This window comes from Augochlora pura, chromosome 9 (genome assembly GCF_028453695.1).
Source record: "Augochlora pura isolate Apur16 chromosome 9, APUR_v2.2.1, whole genome shotgun sequence".
Lineage (NCBI taxonomy): Eukaryota > Metazoa > Arthropoda > Insecta > Hymenoptera > Halictidae > Augochlora > Augochlora pura.
Window position 1 is genome coordinate 12493087 of NC_135780.1, and position 18916 is coordinate 12512002.

General features: G+C 43.0%; 2 protein-coding genes across 2 annotated transcripts in view; one reads left to right on the plus strand and one right to left on the minus strand.

The window, feature by feature from the left end:
- The window catches only part of LOC144474899 (uncharacterized), a 75887-nt gene extending 57849 nt beyond the window's left edge, over window positions 1-18038 (minus strand). Inside the window, exon 1 of the mRNA XM_078190280.1 lies at window positions 17879-18038. Within this exon, the coding sequence (XP_078046406.1) occupies window positions 17879-18011 (133 nt within the window). The 5' untranslated portion in view covers window positions 18012-18038. The remainder of the gene's footprint in view (window positions 1-17878) is intronic.
- On the plus strand, window positions 2699-6591 carry LOC144475223 (uncharacterized). The gene is given in 8 exon segments (XM_078190893.1): window positions 2699-2865; window positions 3122-3259; window positions 3367-3511; window positions 3634-3909; window positions 4102-4258; window positions 5268-6038; window positions 6321-6455; window positions 6530-6591. Coding segments are annotated over 8 exon segments (1851 nt in total).
- Window positions 18039-18916: the final 878 nt, after the last annotated feature.

Below are 18916 nucleotides of genomic sequence, written 5' to 3' on the forward strand. Positions count from 1 at the left end.
TGCTTCCTTGCTTTCTCTCAATTATTTATACAAATATAAAAATTCCAGATTACTAATATGCTATATTAAAAAATAAAAGATCTAATGATTTTTAGATTCGTCAAAGTGCGTCGCGTCGTCAGAAATTCGCGAGAAGCAAGGAGAACAAGACGGAGACGTCGAGCTCTCAGACACCCGTTTCACCTTTCCGTGGACTCGCCGCCGGCGAGATCGCGATTTCAGGGAACACGTGCGGAGCGCATTCAAGTGCCATAACGTGGCCCGGTATCGCGCGATGTATCCTCGGCGAAGGACCCGTGGAAACACGGTTACACGAGCGAAACGTTGTCACGGGAGCGCACCCCCTTTTGTTCCCGTACGGAACAACGGGGCTCGCCCGTGAAACGAGGATTCGCCGCGACGACGTATTAAATAAACCGCGCCGGGTGCATTTAAGCGAGTCCCAGCGCCGTTTTGTTCCGCGACGGTGCTCTTTTGTGCGTGCGCAAGAACGAGCGTGCACAGGCTTCTCCTCTTCCCATCTCTGTCTCCTCTCTCTTACTCGTACCCTCTCTTTCTCGCTTGCTCTCTTACTTTCTCTCTCTTTCTCTCTCTCGTTCCCGCTCCGGTCTTCTCCATCGCGACGACTTATGGGTTCTGCCGGAACCATCCAGCCTTTCTCTTTCTCTACGGCTCTTTTTTTTTCTCTCATCGCGGCGATCGCGTCGACGACGAAGCGAGACGAGTGGCTTCGTTTCCGCAGCCGCGCCGATCCGCGCGGCTCGTTAAGCGCCCGTCTCCCTCTCTCTCTCTCTTTCGAAGCTCGTTTTCCCCGCGCCAGCCGGAACTTTTCGAGTGCACCGATCAACGGGCCGACGCGATCGGCGCTGCCTAAATCACCTGGCAGCATCCACCCCCGCGCAGGGGAATCCATCAACTCGAACGATCCAATCTTACCGCGGGCGAACACGACCGCGACGGACCGGTGGAAACGACGTCTAGGATCTGATCGGCTCCTAAGGACTGTTTTACTGATCAGCATCTTGAAAATTCATTTATAAATTACAGTATTTAAATACAATTTAAAATTACACTATTTAAATCGGACTCCTCGGGCCGATTTTGGCCCCCCCGGCTTTCCGAACGTTATCGGTGTTCCCGAAGGGTCAAGTTAACAAACGACCAGGGAAAACTAAAGAGGAGACTTTGCTCTACAAAACACGCTAATTTTCATTGTAGTACGGTTTTTTTTAACAGAGTTACGATAGTTCAAAGTTGAACAATATTTCGAGTCCGAGAGGCATCGCTTCACCCACGCTGCTAAAACAATTTCGTTAACAATCTCCAATACTTCTTCAAACATTTTTAGAGCAAGGCGTCCGTAAGCTGTTCGAAGAATCCGCTTCAACATCTCCGACGGATAAACGAAGTAGTCGCTGATCCAGCAAAAAAATTGATCAGCACTCGGAAGAGCCGGTTAAAAGTGAGATTTCTTCGCCGGAATCGAATGAGACATATGAACGACCGAAAGATTTCGTTTAATTAGATTTGCTCGCCGAGCAGAATTTGCATGAAGATCGGGCCCGGCGACGGATTAACCGACGTTAATTTTCGCGCGCGCGCGCGCGAGCGCGAGGGATCGAGGGATTAATTTATTCACGGACGGGAATCGTTATCGGCCAGCCGGGGCGCCGTGGAGCACTCGCAGGAGAGAGAGAGAGAGAGAGAAAAAAGGAGTGATAAGGTTTCGATGCCGAGTGTGCAGACACGTAACTGGCTGAAAGCCAACCCGGCCTGCCCGGCATTTGGGTCAAACCAACCTGCCATCCCATCCCGGGGTTGTTCGCGAATTCCTCCGCAACTACCGCCACCCCCGTCCCCGCCCCCCCCCCTCCCCCCCTCCGGACCACCCCCCTTCCCCGCCCCTTCCCTGCCACCCCCCCGCAGCCCCCCGCCGAATTGCCGATCCTTCCTCTTCTGCGCCCCCCCCTTTCCCCCCCCCCCCCCCTCTAACAGCCCGCCGAGAAATCGTGCCGATAATAATTCCACGGATATTTTCTCCGGCCGCCGTGCAACCCTTGCTTTTTGCAATTTAAAGTCGCGCCGGTTTAATGCAAAGTTCCCGACCGTCTCGATTTACATCGGCCGTATTGGAGAATTATCTTCGAATCGCGGGGGAGTCTCGATAATATCCTACGAATCGAATTATTATTATAATTAATATTTATTAAATGGTATTGCCCTTTCGATTGCAGAAAGTGATTAATAATTGAGTCAGAACCGCGTTGGAGATTTGAAGATCGCGGAATAAATTAATAGATAATTATATTATATTAAGCGTTGGAGTGTAGATTTTTACGTAAAATGACATATTATATATAATAAATAATGTAGAATGATATTTCTCTTAAGTAATACTATTCAAACTAATGGACAATTGACGTTCTATCGTAAAGAAGTAAATTCTTTTGTTTTATATATTTTACTTTTGTATTTAATATCGTTTTTGGATATAAGCGTTTGAATTTACCGCGCAAGTTCAGTCGCAGATGAATTCGCCAATCCGCGGAGTCGTTTTAAGGGTTGCGAAAGGTTATTAGTTATGCTTAAAGAAACAGTTCTTGTCGAATCTTGTTGAATCGGTTCTACTGTAGTCGGAGAGTTATTTCAGGCTCGTTTAACGCAATTATAATTCGTAATTGTTATTTTCTGGAGAAAAATGGAGAACGAAGTCATTTGCGAGGATCCACAATGTATGCGGACGTTGGAGACTCTTGTAAAAATCGAAATCGGCGAAGCGGAGAAGACATTGCTATGTAAGAGTATTACTGTTTAATTATTTATTATTATTATTATTATTATTATTATTATTATTATTATTTATTCATTATTATAACACTTGCCTATGCGGCTTAGGATGGCTTCCGGTTTACAAATTTCTTCTTACTTCTACTTCTATAACTAACTATAACTATAACTATTTACAGGTTTTTACAGGTTAACGTATTTTCCATCGTCGATATTATATTATAATTTACATAATATTAGAGATTATTTTGTATTATGCATTCTATGATATATTATATTATATATTATACTGTATTATACATTATACAATATATGACATATATTCATCAAATACATTTTATTCAGTTTTAGAAGCCGAGACGAAGAAAGCCAAGGCAAAGGCCCAATCAGAATGGCTGATAAGAAAAGATTTGCAGGAGAAGATTCGAATTTCGAAGGAGAATATCATGGTGTTGAATATAAGCCTGAACAGGTACGCCGAACCACGGTCTTCATTTCATTCTAACCTCAATAAGAAACACCTTAATCCTATTATTATATTTTCTGCCGAATTCTTTTTAATTTCCTTACTTTCCGCAGACAGAACAAATACAACAACGAGTTGTTCACTAAATTACAGCTGATGAAGCTCCACTTGGACGACGAGTATAAGGTCAGGCAATCGGAGATGCAGGTGTACGAGAACATAGTGAGATCGTACGAGAACACGTGCCGAGACTATCGAGTACGTTACCCCCATACGCTACGGGTTATCCTCATACATTAAGGGTTACCCCCATGAACTAAGATTTAGATTAAATATCGAGCGAACTGAAACAGCGATAATGTAATTGCCGCGTTTCGCAGGCGAAGTTCGAAGAGTTCCCGCTGGCGAAGGCGAGGAAGAACGCGGAGATGAGATTGAAGAAGATCCAGGTCGAGCAGATGGTGGTCCGGTACAAGATCGAGGAGCTGGAGAAATTATCGAGGCGGAAGGTGGGAATCGCGTGGGGGAGATTGCGCGGGATGATCGTCGAGTTCGCCGGCGATATGTTGAACAACATGGCGCTCGACCGGAAGTGGAAGGAGCTGACCGGAACCATCGAGGAGCGGAAGAAGCAGTTGGCTGCTGTCGAGGAAGAGGTCTTTAAAAAATAGAAACTAAACTAAAAATAATTATAACTAATAAATAACTAAACTAAAATAATTAAAAATAATTAAAACTAATAAATAACTAAACTAAAATAATTAAAACTAATAAATAACTAAACTAAAAGTATTTGATTTGATTTGAGCTGGTCGATTGATTAACATTCTTTGCTGGTCTGTGTACAGATAGCTGTACAGTCGAAAATACGCGAAGAGAAGAAGAGGATCCGCGAGCAGGAGATGCTGAAGATGCCGCCGCCGAAGATTAATCTGTCCTACATGAGGTCTTGCTTCAGATCTTGCTCGAGGGAGGCTTGGAGGCTGAACAACGAGGACTCTCTAGGTACTTGATGGTTAATGTTAGGACTTCTGAGACCTGCTTCTAATTTATACCGCTTTGTTGCAAGCAGTAATTTATTCAAAATTACGTTATCATTATTTTAAGTCGCCATTATTAGATATTATTATTATTATCGTTCTATTCTTCAAACTGTTATTATTATTATATACTAGTAATTTTCTATATATATATAGAATCTCATATACTATTATTATTCTATACGTTATTATTATATACTATTCAATTATACAAACTATTATTACTATCATTCAAAATTATAATTATTGCAAGTCTTAATTTAAGTAGAATTTCACGATTTTTATCACAGTATATGTGAGGTTATGTCAGGCTATGCTTCACGATTTTTATCACAGTATATGTTAGGTTATGTCAGGTTATGTTACACGATTTTTATCACAGTATTTGTTTAACGAAACAAAATCATATAAATTTCTCTCAAACGTATCATTACAATTATAATGATGCGAGTTAAACAATTTGGAATATATAACATTTTGACACAGTGTGCAAACTCAGAGTCTAAGATAGAGCTTTTTAGGGGATGATATCGGAGCTCTGTTCAGTGGAGGATCGATTGATACGATTTCGTGCGAATATCTTTCGATTCTTCAGTCTTCTGGGGATGCTGTATTCAGTGAATGATACTATACATGTATGTATATATGCTGTATATATGGTGGATGCATTCACTGGATGCTGCATTCGGTGGGAGTTGGAGGATGTTATCTCTAGAGTATAATGTCTGCAGGGAGTACTAACTCTATGAAACAGTGTCCATTCTATCCACAAATGAGTTAGCAATTCTATGAACATATAAATAATGCCCTTTTAATCCAATTTCAATCCTTTGCTGTCTAATCTAGTTATTTATTGTCCGACGACTGTCAGCGCGATCGCTAAATGCGCGCCTTGCTCCCTGAGCCTCTGCACCATCATCCTCCCCAGATCGCTGGGTCCCCCCGTATACAGCTCTGCCCTTTAAACCCCGTAGATTCCATATCCGTGAACACGTTGCTGGAGGAAATGTGCATATCGGAGGACGCGATGAAACCGTGTCGCCGATCTCCGTCCCCGACCTCGGCCGACAAGAACTCCAGGGAAGAGGTGGAGGACGAGGAGGAGGAGGAGGGGGCGATCGATGCCGGAAGTCCTTGCTCCGGCCAGGCCCAAGAAATGGAGCAAGAGGACACCACGGACGTGGAACCGGAAGAGATCGATATGGCGGACAAGGAGTCGAGGCAGGAGTATCCGGAGGCGCATCCGTCACAGTTGCTAGCCGCCAGAGATAAGCAAACGTCCGCGATGGAAGAAGACGTGCCGGCGAAGAGGATCAGGCTGATGACCGATGATGAATCGCAGGTTTTGAACTCGCCGGTGGCTACATTGAAAGCCGCCCGGCCGGCTACCAGAAAAAGCCAGTTCGCTGATTCGTCCCAGCAGCCGCCGAGGATCACCAAGATCGAGACGGTGCGGTGCAACCTGGTGCTCGGCCGGGACCGTAACGAGTATAACACGACCGTGCCGAACCGCCACGACTATTCCGACAAGGCGACTGGCAGTTTTTGCTCGGCTAGAACAGTGCAGGCTAAGGAGGCTGCCGCGGATCGATCTCCGGGAGCCAGGATCACCAAGAAGGATCCTCCTTATGCTCCGTCGCCGATCATCAAGATCGATCAGGCCAATCCTGCCAGCATGTTCAGCCCGGGGTACTCGGAGACTAGCAGTATCTTCGGCATGGACCACGACTTCGATAATCTAAGGGGTATCATGCGGTGTTCGATCTTATAAGGGGCCCTGGAAATATATTTTTCATACTTTTCTACATAGTCTTGGTGTCTTATGTTTGAAATATTTTCAGTATTTATAGTATTTGGAATATAGTTTTTCATGTTCTTGATATTCTTAATATTTTCAGAATTTGTAACATTTGTAATATTTTTAATACTTTTAATATTTTTAATATATGCAATGTCAGTAATATTCGTAATTTTTTAAATATTTTTAACGTACCAGTTAAACGGGATTAAAATATTTTCGTTCACAGCCGATCAGATATCGCTTTACGGTGGATCCATTCAAAGCTACAACGTCCACGGCTCCGAGATATCCATGGCGGAGGCCAGGCCAGCCACCAGCTTCAAAGAAGATCAGTCCATGAGCAGAACCAAGGATTTCTCGCGTAATTAGTCTAGTTCTTTCGCGAGAATTCTACGATCGTGGCTCGTTATTGAATTCGTTTCGTTTTTATTGCAGAGGTCAGCTTCAGCAATATACTCAAGGCGACGAACAAAAGTGGACAAAATAAACTTTTCTGAAGATCCCCGCCGTCCAATAATCTACCTCTTAGCTGCAGCTTATTTTCCACTTCTTTTTCTATTCGCTTAATCGAGACGGAACAAGTTTATTTTCTAATTAACTTCAAGTTAATTTTCATCTCGAATCCGTAAAATCAGTGGTCCAGTAATCTGTTTTATTAATATTTCTGCTGCGAATTTCAAGCAACTAAAGTGTAAAATTCATTTGCAAATTCCGCTGTTGCTTTTAAATTTAGTATAAACGAAATATGTTGTTATTTATCTACGTTTTTATTCGTTTATATTGCTACTCATTTACATTGCTATTCATTTATTTTGTTATATATTTATGTTAGTATTAATTTACGAGAAAAGCGAATAGATGAAATAATAAGAATACAAAGTTCTGTGAAATAAAAATGAAATTGTTATTGGAGCCGACGCGACGAAAAGCATCGAGGACTCCACGAACCCGGAAATAACGTACTCTGACATCGTCCAAGATGGCCGCCGGTGTCCGCCGCGATACACCGCGGAAATAAGCGGGTGCCGTCTGTTTTGCCACGCAGATATTCCGGTCGTTCCAACGCGCGGTCGTGCGTTCCGCGTTCCGAGACGCGCCGTGAATAATATTCGAGAGAAATTACGCGTGCCGCGGCCCTCGCCGGGGGTAATTTCCAGGCCTCGCAGCCGGCTGAAAAGCCGTCTGCGGCGGTCGGCCTTCCCGCTTCCGTTATAAGAAACCGGGAAAAGGAAGCGGAGAAGTCGCGAGAAGGAGAAGAAACGGGGGAAAAAAGAGACGGAAGCCGCGGGAAGGGAGGCGAAAAAAAGAGAGAAATAGAGAAAAAAGGAAAAAGGGAGGAAAAATGGGGGAAGAGAAAAAAATGGAAAGAGCGAGCGAGCAAGCGCACAAGAGAGAGAAAGCGAACAAGAGAGAGAGAGAGAGAGAGAGAGCCAGAAAGAGAGAGAGAGGGGGAGAGGCAACGCTCGCCCGGCGACTGAAAGTAGGTCCTTTAAAGCTCCCCTTTGTGCGCAGCTGCTCTTTAAAGACCGTTGCCACCGGCATTTAATCTTCCTGCTGGATGTTTATGAATCATTTAAGAGCGAATGGCGGTGCTGATTAGCTCGATTGATGCCGCGAGTTGTTGAAAAGATGGCATAATTTATGTCAAGGGCCAACGGGTAGATTGGCGGCAGTCAGGTGGCGTCGTTTGTTTATAGCTGGGCCATGCTCGAGTCCCTCGTTTTCTGGTAATTCGGGGCTAACAAGCGATCATTTCTGCCGATAAAACGTTTATTCTACTAGAGCGTTAATTCTTTAAAGCATACTATTGTTATAGAAAATGAGAGTCCAGGTTGCACAAAATATACCGTGAAAGACAAAAATTCAGCGCTCCTCGTAATTTAGCAACCTAGATCATAATAGCATCAATGACTTACTAATGCGTTTTGGCTACCTTGAACATTTATTTTCGATTATTTAATAATTAAATTAAATAACTAAAATATTACATTGTGTAGCTAGTATGAGTAACTTCAAGTTTTTAGGCGGGTTAAGATATAGCTAACTTAATTTCAATTTTTAAGCGTCTAATCTCAATTTTTCAGTACCTAACCTCAATTTTTCAGTACCTAACCTCAATGTTTAGCCATCTAATCTCACAGAATTAACACGAATGGGTCGCTAAGAATTGTTTCTACCCCTTTCCATGTGCCATCTTTTGCGCAATAAACGACTAGGCGTTTCCGTCGTCCGTCCCAGATCCCGACGCAGATTTCACCACCTATTAGCGCCGAGATCGTGACGATTAGGGTACACGATTCGAAGTTTCAACATCGGTTCTCGATCGCCGCAGAGTTTCCACTGTTCGGGGACAGCCGAGTGGTCAAACTGAACCGCGAGAGAGAGAGAGAGAGAGAGAGGGAGAGGGAGAGAGAGCGGTCTTATAATTGGGGGAAAGTTGAGGGGACCGTTCGAGAACACTTCCGCCATCTTGAACCGTACTCTCCGACTTCCTACTTCCTCGCCATATTGGCTTGTATCTAAAGCTAAATGCGGCCGTCATGCTGCTCTTTGCCCTAGCTGCTGGAAAATATTTACTCGAAAGGGGACAACGACGACGGGACTCTCGACCGCGTCCTTTTGTTTATTAGAAAAGGGATCCTCCAGAGGCTCTGGCGTCGCCTTTTTAACGCTGACCTCCCCGCGACCCTTTCTCCGTGTCCTTTTGTCTACCACCGGCAAATTGAACGCACATATTTGACGATGGTTCTTTACGTTTTGTTCTTTGAACGGATGTTGTTTCTAATGCAAAATTGACGGGTTTATGGTAATGTGTTCTCGATCGCTAAGAAGGCTGGGAATTACCAATTTTCCTTCCTGAAATATCTCTGCTAATATTTAATTTTTTTTAATCGATGTAAAAGATCGATGAAATAAAAATATCGAAATCATAATTATACGACACATTGCATGACTTATAGATTTTATATACATTTAATATAGCTCGAACGAAAACGTGAATTATCCATTGCTACATTATATTCTTTATAAATTAAAAATCAATATAGCACGAGGGTAGTAAAATCATAAAAAGGTAATAAAAATCTCAACAACTATATTTCCGATCTTAATGCAAAAATTGAATAAAAATAAATCGTTCCTTACAATTATTTAAATTAACTGAAAGTTCTGCCCCTTTCACTGCAGAATTCTTTTTACAGGAACGTATATCCCCAAAGAGCTTTCCATGGTACATTCAACGATCAAAGGTAAAAATTGTTTAAAAAAGCTTTTCATAGCTCCCATTATAAATAGAACCTATTAAAAAGTTTCCACAAGATTTTCCATGGCTGATACAGAATTGATCGGGCCAAAGGACTCGCAGCTGCTCGGAACCCGAGGTTTCTGCAACTTCTGTTTATTCAACTGTCCAGAGCGGCTTATTATTCGCCTCCCTTAGCCCCGACTTTTCCGCATCCCCTGTATATATTTCAACTAGGAAAAGAAAACCAGGGTTGCCTGGGCTACCGATACCAAGGGACGTTGATAAACCTTGGCCAGCAGCCGAAGGAAGAAAGGGAAGGTCCCCTAATTTTCTTGATTTATCCGGGTATATCAGGGGAGGGGGTGGAATCCTTTAAATCGCGCCGGATTTATCGGGTCCCGTGTCGATCGTTCCAAGAGCCACGAAGGAGAGATCCCACGCCAATGGTTGCGGCGCGATCGAATTTTTCCGGATCGGCGAGGAAACGAAGTTCCCACGGTGGGAAATTCGACGGAATTTGTCACACAAAATATTTGCCTGTTTGCTTGAACAAAACGGGACACGGGCGGCGTGGGCCGAAGAAAAGGGACGGAGAAATTAACGAGGCACCCCATCGGCAGAAGGAACACGAACGGAGTACGTCGACGTAGAACGTCGTCTCCCGAGGGAGCGTCGGCGCGCCGCGTTTCCGGTTTTCACACGGACGTAAAAATTCGTCATCGTCCCCGTCTTCCGGCGAACAACAAATAAACGGACGATCGGAAGCATCGCGGCGCAGAGTTATTTATTCTTCCGGCGCGGCGGAGGAGCTCGTTTTTTCGGCCCGCGGACTTTATTTATTGCTCCATTAAGCCGGGCGCGGTTTAATCGCCGGTTAAACGGGAGTTTCGAGGGCGCAAATTGCGATGATTAAAAGCTGCTTCGGAAAATTATTCAGCCCTTTGAACCGGCGCACGCCCGCCGGCGCTTTCTCTTTCTTTTTTTTTTCTGCTTGCCCGCGATCTTTCTGCTCGGCGGGGCTCCCCTTTCCTCCGGTTGTAAATGTCGTTTTCGAATCGCGGATGCTCGCCGGCGACGCTAATGAATGTTTTGCCGCGAATCCCCCGAACCCTCGCGTTTTCGTGTTTAATGCCTCCCGCGTAATTACGCGATCGTTACGCCGGCTACACACGGCCATTGTGCGACTCTCGCGCGCGCCCTCCGAAGAACTTTCAGATCAGACTATACGGGATATTTATTTATTCGTTCATCCCCTTTTGACTTCCGCGCGCACTTTGACGTCGAGCAGTTCTGTTCGATGCGAGAATATGTTTCGAACAAACGTGCGCGGATAAATGCAAAACATTAACGCTTCGATATTACGGTTTTCATTATTATTCTATCATTATTACTTCGTCGAAGATTCTTTTAGAAAAATTAAAGTGACAGTTAACATTGGTGGATGTGAAATAAATAAATACTGTCCGCGTTCTCTTAAAAATAAATGTACGGATTTAATTAAGGATTAATTCTACATTTCGTGGCAAAAATGCCTGAATTATTCGCGACGGTGTTGTTCACCCTCTGTACACAATTTCCTCGTTAACCAAATGAATTTTAACGGTTTACAGAGGCGTTCCCGGTGAAATAAAGAGACCGTAAAGCTGGAAATTACTTGGATCTCGGAGCGATTCGATAACGTTGGCGCGTTTAGTCGGCGATCGGGCACGCAAAGACGTCGGCTCGATTAATAAACAGCTTCCGAACGGCGGACTAATGAAGATTGTTTATCGAGAGTGTGCCTGTTTGCAAGCTCGTCTCGAGTCTGAGGACTGTCGAGGGGCGAGTCGATATCCTCGGGAAAACGGTTAACGAGATTAGAAGTCCTCGGCCGATGGGATCGATAACTGCCGAAACCTAGACGCGCGTGTAACCGGCCACCCAATAATATCGTGTGCCCGGTTATACACTCCCAAAGAAAAAGATAGCTAAATATAGCTATAGCTAAATATAGCTAAATATAGTTATAGCTAAATATAGCTAGCTAAATATAGCTAAATATAGCTAAATATAGCTAAATATAGCTATAGCTAAATATAGCTAACTAAATATAGATATACCTAAATATAGATATACCTAAATATAGATATAGCTAAATATAGCTAGCTAAATACAGATATAGCTAAATATAGCTAAATATAGCTAACTAATTATAGATAAAGCTAAATATAGATATAGCTAAATATAGCTAGCTAAATATAGATATCTCTAATTTCTCGCTTTATAATTATGGTACAGGAAGCGTGCCATTTTAACTGTAAATCTGAAATCATTTTTCTGGTTCGTGGTATTTCCATTCTATTTAACAAAATAAATTTGTATGCATAGAAAATTTAATCTTGAGACTCCTGCCAACAGTTTTACTACTCGACAATTTTTTCAATCTAAACCTTATTGTTGCAAAAATTATTTTGGAATGAAATAGAATAATTTTAGTGCAAAGGGTTAATCATGCGTGGAACCTCTAGAGTCTAGCTCCAGAATCGCACGGAAACCGGCCGAAAGCAGAACCGAATCCGCGAGATTTTCAATCGAACATAAGACTGTTTCAGGTAACGATGTTGAGTTTAAAGTCGGCGGAGCTTTTCCCGTCCGGCGAAATAATAATTGTGACGCGGAAGAATACGGGCGGCGCCGTCGCGTTACAACCGTAAATCATCGTTATCGCGAAGAAATATACAAGGGTGCGAGCGCAGTCACGACCGCAAATAAATCTGCGCGGCGTTTAGCAGCGGCGGCTCGCCGCGTGTACACGCATCCCCCCCTCGACGTATAAACGATGCTCGTAAGTTAGGTTAATTACGGCCGTACACGGGCACGTCGCGCGATTATGCCACTGTTACCGGGAAACGAGGAGCCGGCACGGGGATCGGCCCCGGGAAATGGATCAAGGTCTTTCCGCCTCTTTCGTTTAGGAGCAACGTTGGCTCGTGGTTTCTTACCGCGACTCTGTATTAAACATTTCCTCCGTTTTCATTGCAGCGAAGGGATTTACACTTTTCACTTGGAATTATTTTTCAATTCGCTATCGGCTGCTTTTAACTGTATTAAGGGTTGAAATTTACTTTGGAGGACAGTTCTTTGAGTGATCATATTTATGATAATTTTTTTGTATTACTAAGTTAATTTTAGCGATTAAATATTGGTAAGGGATGAATTCAATGTTCTCTTGATTTGAGATAGATTATTAAATGTGTGTGAGTGGTTTTGGTTGAAGTTTTTGTCGCGAGGTTGGTGCGATGTATAGTGAGAGGATTATTATACTATATTTGTTTGGTTTTCTTCAAATTTTGTTTAGACATAATGTTTTTATAAAATATATAGTTTAACGAGGGACAAGCTTCCAAACCAGTTTTAGATACTTTTGACGAATATAATATTAAAATATACAGAGAACAAAAGAAAATATTAAAATAAACTATAGTCTAATATCTCCACCACGCGTCTAACTCCTTATCACAGCGCAAGGGGTTAAGAATCGTCAATACAAATACAACAGCAGACCGAATTTCGAAAAGAACCGCCGCGTTTCGACAAAACATTATCTCAGCGAAGAGATCGGTAATAGAATTCGGAACGTATCTGGCTGTCCGCGAATCCATTAGCCTAATCCGGCAGCTTCCTCGATCGTTGAAGTAACCATGGGGGGGTATATAGTCGTGGGTCGAATGGATTCTTTTCCGCGACGGTAGGAAAATCTTCCTAGGCCGTAACCAGATCGAGCACCGCCGGCAGATCGTTTTATCGGGACCGTGGAGGAAGACTCGTGGCGCTGACTCAGTCGCTCGGTTTCCCATTTTTATGCGGCGATCGTAACTCAACGGATCGGGTCGTAAAACGGCTACGCGCCGCCTGATTCGAATGTTGCGCGGCGGTTTTTATCGCTTAATGCCCGCTGGGAGGACGGAAGCGCATCGGGGCTGATAAAACAGTCGGGGAGGGACAGAGATAGATAGATAGAGAAAAATAGATAGAGAGAGAGAGTGAGAGAGAGAGAGAGGAAGATAGATAGATAGATAGAGAGATAGATAGGGAAAAATAGATAGAGAGAGAGAAAGATAGATAGATAGATAGATAGGCAGAGAGAGAAAGAGAGGAGAGACGCTGCAGAGATCGGTCCGCGCGAAACGCTTGGCGCGGCGTTTGCACGGAGAACGCGGACTTCCGGTCTCTCTCGTCGACGGGACAGGCCGATTCCGGTCACGTATCCGTAAAACCGGCGACCAGACTCGCGAGAACTAGATAGAAATCTAGAGAACGAGGATCAGCGGAATTCCGAGGAGGAATTGTCCCGTGGACAAGGCCCTCTCGATCCAAGATGGCTGACGCCGCTTAAAATCGGTCTCCTCGCCCCCAACTTTCGATAAAAAATAATTGTAAATTACCCAAGACGCACAAAAATAATTATAAATTACCCAAGAAGTAACAAAAATGATAAATAAATTATACAAGGCATACGAAAATAATTATAAATTACCCAGAAAATAATTAAGACCTACGAAAATAATTATAAATTACCCAGAACATACAAAAATAATTGCAAATTACCCAGGACGTACAAAAATAATAAATAAGTTATACAAGATATAGAAAAATAATTATAAATTACCCAGAACGAATAAAAATAATTATAAATTACTCAGAACGTAAAAAAATAATTACAAATTACCCAGGACGTACAAAAATAATTATAAATTATACAAGACGTACAAAAATAATTATAAATTACCCAAGACGTACAAAAATAATGTCTCGTATATTCGGCGCAGCTCGACTTGGAAGCTTGAAGGGCCCGACACGAAATAAATCGTGGCTTTTAATAAAAGATCGCCGGCCCCGTGGAAATTCATAATTCCACGATCCGCGGGAAGAACGTAGACTTTAAAGTAGATTCCGACCACAGTAATCTCCGAACTTCCCGGCTACGCTCGTTAATATCGCTCGGACGGGTTGCATTAGGCGTGCCGTAGGTAATCCGCGATTTCTCTTAATTATGGAGGAGCCCTGTTCGAGCGCCCTGGGCGCCGTCTAGAGACGGTTTCACACCCTCGAGAGAAAAGTTATCAGTCTTGAATCAATTTAGCGGAGCCCTCGCGCTGGTCCGCGCGGTTTACTTTAATTATTAGTTCGCCGGATATCTTTATTATTAATCGATTATACCTGGTTGAGCGACCAACTTTTCCATTGCAGAATATTACGAATATTTTACATCGTGGAGTAATAAAATTGGAAACGTAGAATTTGAATTGTATATTAGATGTTAATATTAATTTATGCATATTTAGTGTTTATACTGATATATAAGTGATATTGTTCTTGGCCAGGGTTATTTGTTAATTCGTTGCGCTATAATAAGGAGTCAGACTCGTGGTTACTAGCTTTACTAAATATGAACATAACCTGACATAATATATGAACATAACCTATTAATTTCTTCTGCGTCGAGGTAAAAATAAATTCTTCTGTTACCAAAGCATAGAAACGAAGGTAAATAAAGGCAAAATAGAAAGAAAAATTGTCCGATCCTGTTAGGAAAATTATTAAATACGAATCGTCACAGCATGAAAGGCGTGATAGGGAAAAGGGTTAATAACTCGCGAACGAAGCCGCGGATCGCGTTTTCGCCCAGGAGAAAGTTACTCCTCGGGAATCCCTCGCTACAATAATTCTGCTACACCCTGTATACGAACGGGGATCTCTACATCGGCGAGCCGAACGGGCTCGCGCTTTCATAAACTGCATTCATAACGAGAAGTGGCCTCCTCGAGCCCCACCCCGGGGGCAAAGTTACGATAGGCAATAACAAACTTTCGTATTCTTACCGCGACTCGAATGAATTCGCCCCGCGAGCCCCCGGGTTCATTTATATCAATTATACCGGTTAAAGTAATTAAACGCGGGAGCCTGGAGAAGAGTAAAAGGAGGAGGGGGAGTCGAAGGAGGAGGCCTTTGCCGGGAGAAGCGTCAACTTTTATTAAGAAGTTACCTATCGCCGTATTCCTCGCACGTCCCCCGTCCGCGGCAAACTTTCTCCTCAAAGGACCAGAGATAGCAGCCGGAAAAAAAAATTTGTTTCGAGCTCTCCCACGGAATTATCCGCCTCTCCGCCTTTTCTCTCTCCCCCCCCCCCTCCGTCTTGCGAGATTAATGGATTCCAGCTACTCCGGTTATCCCGTTTAATGCGTTCCCTCTCGCGAATATCACCGGTAACTCCGCTTTCTTTCGAAACTACCCTCGGAATTCATTTGTTTCCATCGGGGCTCTCTCTCTCTGCCCTCCAGGCGATGTGTACGCGTACCCCGTGCGACTAACCCCGGTCAAAGAGGCTGGCCGGCCTGATTTCAAAGCGAGCGCACAGTAATGCACGCGGTACGATTATAAAAGACCTTCGAAGCGGAGCGATTGTCTTTCGAGGGATTGCAAATTAATCCGCCTTGTACGTTCGCGCCTGGAACTTTACCTCGCCGCGGACTCGCAGCTTGATTATACGCGGCTGTTGTTCTGCTGGGAATTAATCTTCGGTGGTGGAATATGAATATGTAATATCCAAGATTAAGATTTATTCATTCCGCATCGATGTTTTATTTTATGGAGAAATAAGTTTTGTTACTTTGCGGATTTTTCTGAGATTTACTTTTAGGTTAAAATAAGTTTTATTTCTTTGTAGACTTTTCTTTGAGATTTACTTGTAGGTAAAAGTAATTTTTATTTCTATGTTGATCTCTTCTGAAATTTCCTTTTAGGTAAAAATAATTTTTATTTCTCTGAGGATTTTTTTGGAAATTTATTTTTAGCTAGAAATAATTTTTATTTCCCTGGGGATTCTTTTGAAATTTATTTTTAGATAAAAATTAGTCTTATTTCTCTGTAGATAAGTTTGAAATTTACTTCTAGGTAAAAATAATTTTTATTGTTCTGTAGACTTGTAATTTTATTTAAAATCTAATTTTAAGCAATTTCTCGTAAACCGTCTATTCTAACTTTATACAAAAATAAGAAATTAAAATAAACAGCAGCAGCTGAGGAATTTTAGCAACCGATTTCCCACCCCTTTGTATCTTTAATAAATATGAAACCAGCGAATGGGGTGAATAAATCCGCGAAGAAATAATTTTATACAAAAAATCCGCTAAAATTATCTACCGTACACCGTCTGTATATATTTATGCGACAAACTTCGACGAGGACGATCGACCAACTGACGCGTCGAAGGGGGTTACCGAGTACAGGTTACGTCAGGTGCCGCAAACACGAGAGCGCGATGTGGATCGCTCGTGTTTCAGTTCGACATTTGTTTATCGACACTCGTGCCCGCGCGCCTGCTAATTGATCCCGAGGAGCTTCGTTTCGCCGTACAGTTTTCGAGAGTTCTAATTCGCATGAGAGATCAAAGGATCCCCCCGAAATACCAATTTTAAGCGGCGGTCGGTTTAAAAAGTAAGCCACGATTATTCCCCGCCTCGTTAAACGAAATTGATTATGCTGCTCCAAAGTGGTCGTAACGTTCCCGAGTTCTTTGCCGGGCGAGCCGATAAATAATTTACTATTATCTCCGGGACAAGGAACGTTGATTCGACGAGGTACCCGGAGCTCGGTGCTTCGGCGGGCTAAAAATAGCTATCGGATAGGTATTCCGCGCATCAATTAAACAGCGTCCGTATTTCAGCTTCTTTTTCAGAGACGAATATTAATGGAATTTACGGAACGATGGGTCGGCACGCTGAGTGTCTCGAATCAATCGTAATTCGGGGTCAACCCTTTCGTATTGGATTGACAATTAAGTGATCGCGGATTTTGTTAATTGATGGTCTTAGCACGTTCTTTTTATCAACGTGTTCAAAGTAATTAAGTTATATTGTTTTCTTACCGCCTGCACTTTTATCTTCAATTTAGTGAGAAAATTGTATCGATTAGTTATTTAGTTTCGTTTTTATCACTGTTTGAAGCTGAAAGGACAAGAAGCGCATTTTATGTCAGGGTAAAATGAATAGTGAATTATAATGAATTGTAATGTATTATAATGAATTGTAATGAATTGTAATGAAGTATAATTAATTGTAATGAAGTATAATGAATTGTAATGAATTGTAATGAAGTATAATGAATTGTAATGAAGTGCGCAATGAATTTTAATGAATTGAAATGAAATTATAGTGAATAATTCCGACAATAATGCCAGACATATTTTAACATCTCAATGTGCTATCTATTCAGTTTCAGAATTCTAGTGCATCTTTCTTGTCCTCTTATAAAATAGTGAATAAAAATCCCGTGTACCAATTTAATTTTTAATCGGATCACGACGTTAAATAAAACGGATTTGTTTGATAAAATATTTCAATTGAAATTTTGTGCAATTCGTATAATAAAATATCTATTTTTAATGCGATCTGCTGGTAGCAATAAATGTTACACTGTCAGGGGAATATTATTTATGTATTCTCAGTCCATAAGAAACAGCGCAGTCTAAGAGAGAAAAAAAGACATAAGCGAGTACTCACGCGAACACTGTCGCGGCTCGTCGGTCCCGTCGCCGCAGTCGTCGATGACGTTGCACACCTTGTTCAGGGCGACGCAGCGCCCGTTACCACACGCGAACTCGCTCTGCCGACAGGAAAGCACCGTCGCCGCCATGAGAACGCAGACGAAGACCGGCCAATGAGTGTCTGGAAGCAAACAAAAGCCAAATCAGGAGACGCTTCAATGGAAACCCCCTTCGAAAACCCTAATCGCACCCCCTCGAGCATATCTACCCCATCTCGCATCTTGAAATTAGTAAAACGCTTCTTATTATTATTATTAGAAACCGAAAGGCCGCCGTTGAAAGTCTGTTCGCCTTCGCGCAGGGATAATTTATCCGTCTCGGCAGTTAGACCGTGCCGTTTATTTATTAAAAGTTGCCGCCGGTCCCGATGCAAATGGGCATCCGACCCATAAATCTGTAACGAGATATAGTATCCAAGATCGACGACTCCAGAGACTTTCCTCCCTTGTTTTTCGCAGCGTCGCGGCGGACAGATTCGTCGGGAGATGTTTGCCTCGGGCGAAACACACGGGGGTAGAGAGAGAGGGGGTGGTACAGCCATTCAAATCTTCGGCGGACGATCGCGCGCGCGGTGGCATTATTTACGTAAGCAGGCGAAGTTCGGCCGAGGGGGGGACACAGGAAGCAAACAACGCATCCGTCTTCATAGTTCCGCGGGTAAAACGCGCGAAATTTATCATCCCGTTGCAGTTCCATCCGAGCGAGCCTCCCTCCCCTCCCCCCTTCCTCTGCGTCTCGAATCGCGGATTGATTTGACCCGTTTCCCAGTATTTGCTCGGCCCCGTCGACTACAGAAGAAGAATAAGATAAACGGTTCCAGCGTTTGATTGATGGCGAGATGGATTCGAACGGTGAGTTATCCACTGACGGATTTGAACGCGACGCACGATGGGGAAACGGAACGCGATGCGCCAACGGCGTTCCGATGATAAACATATTTTTATTATTGTTCGTATGATCTTACGCGGTTTGATGGAACAATTTAACCCTTTGC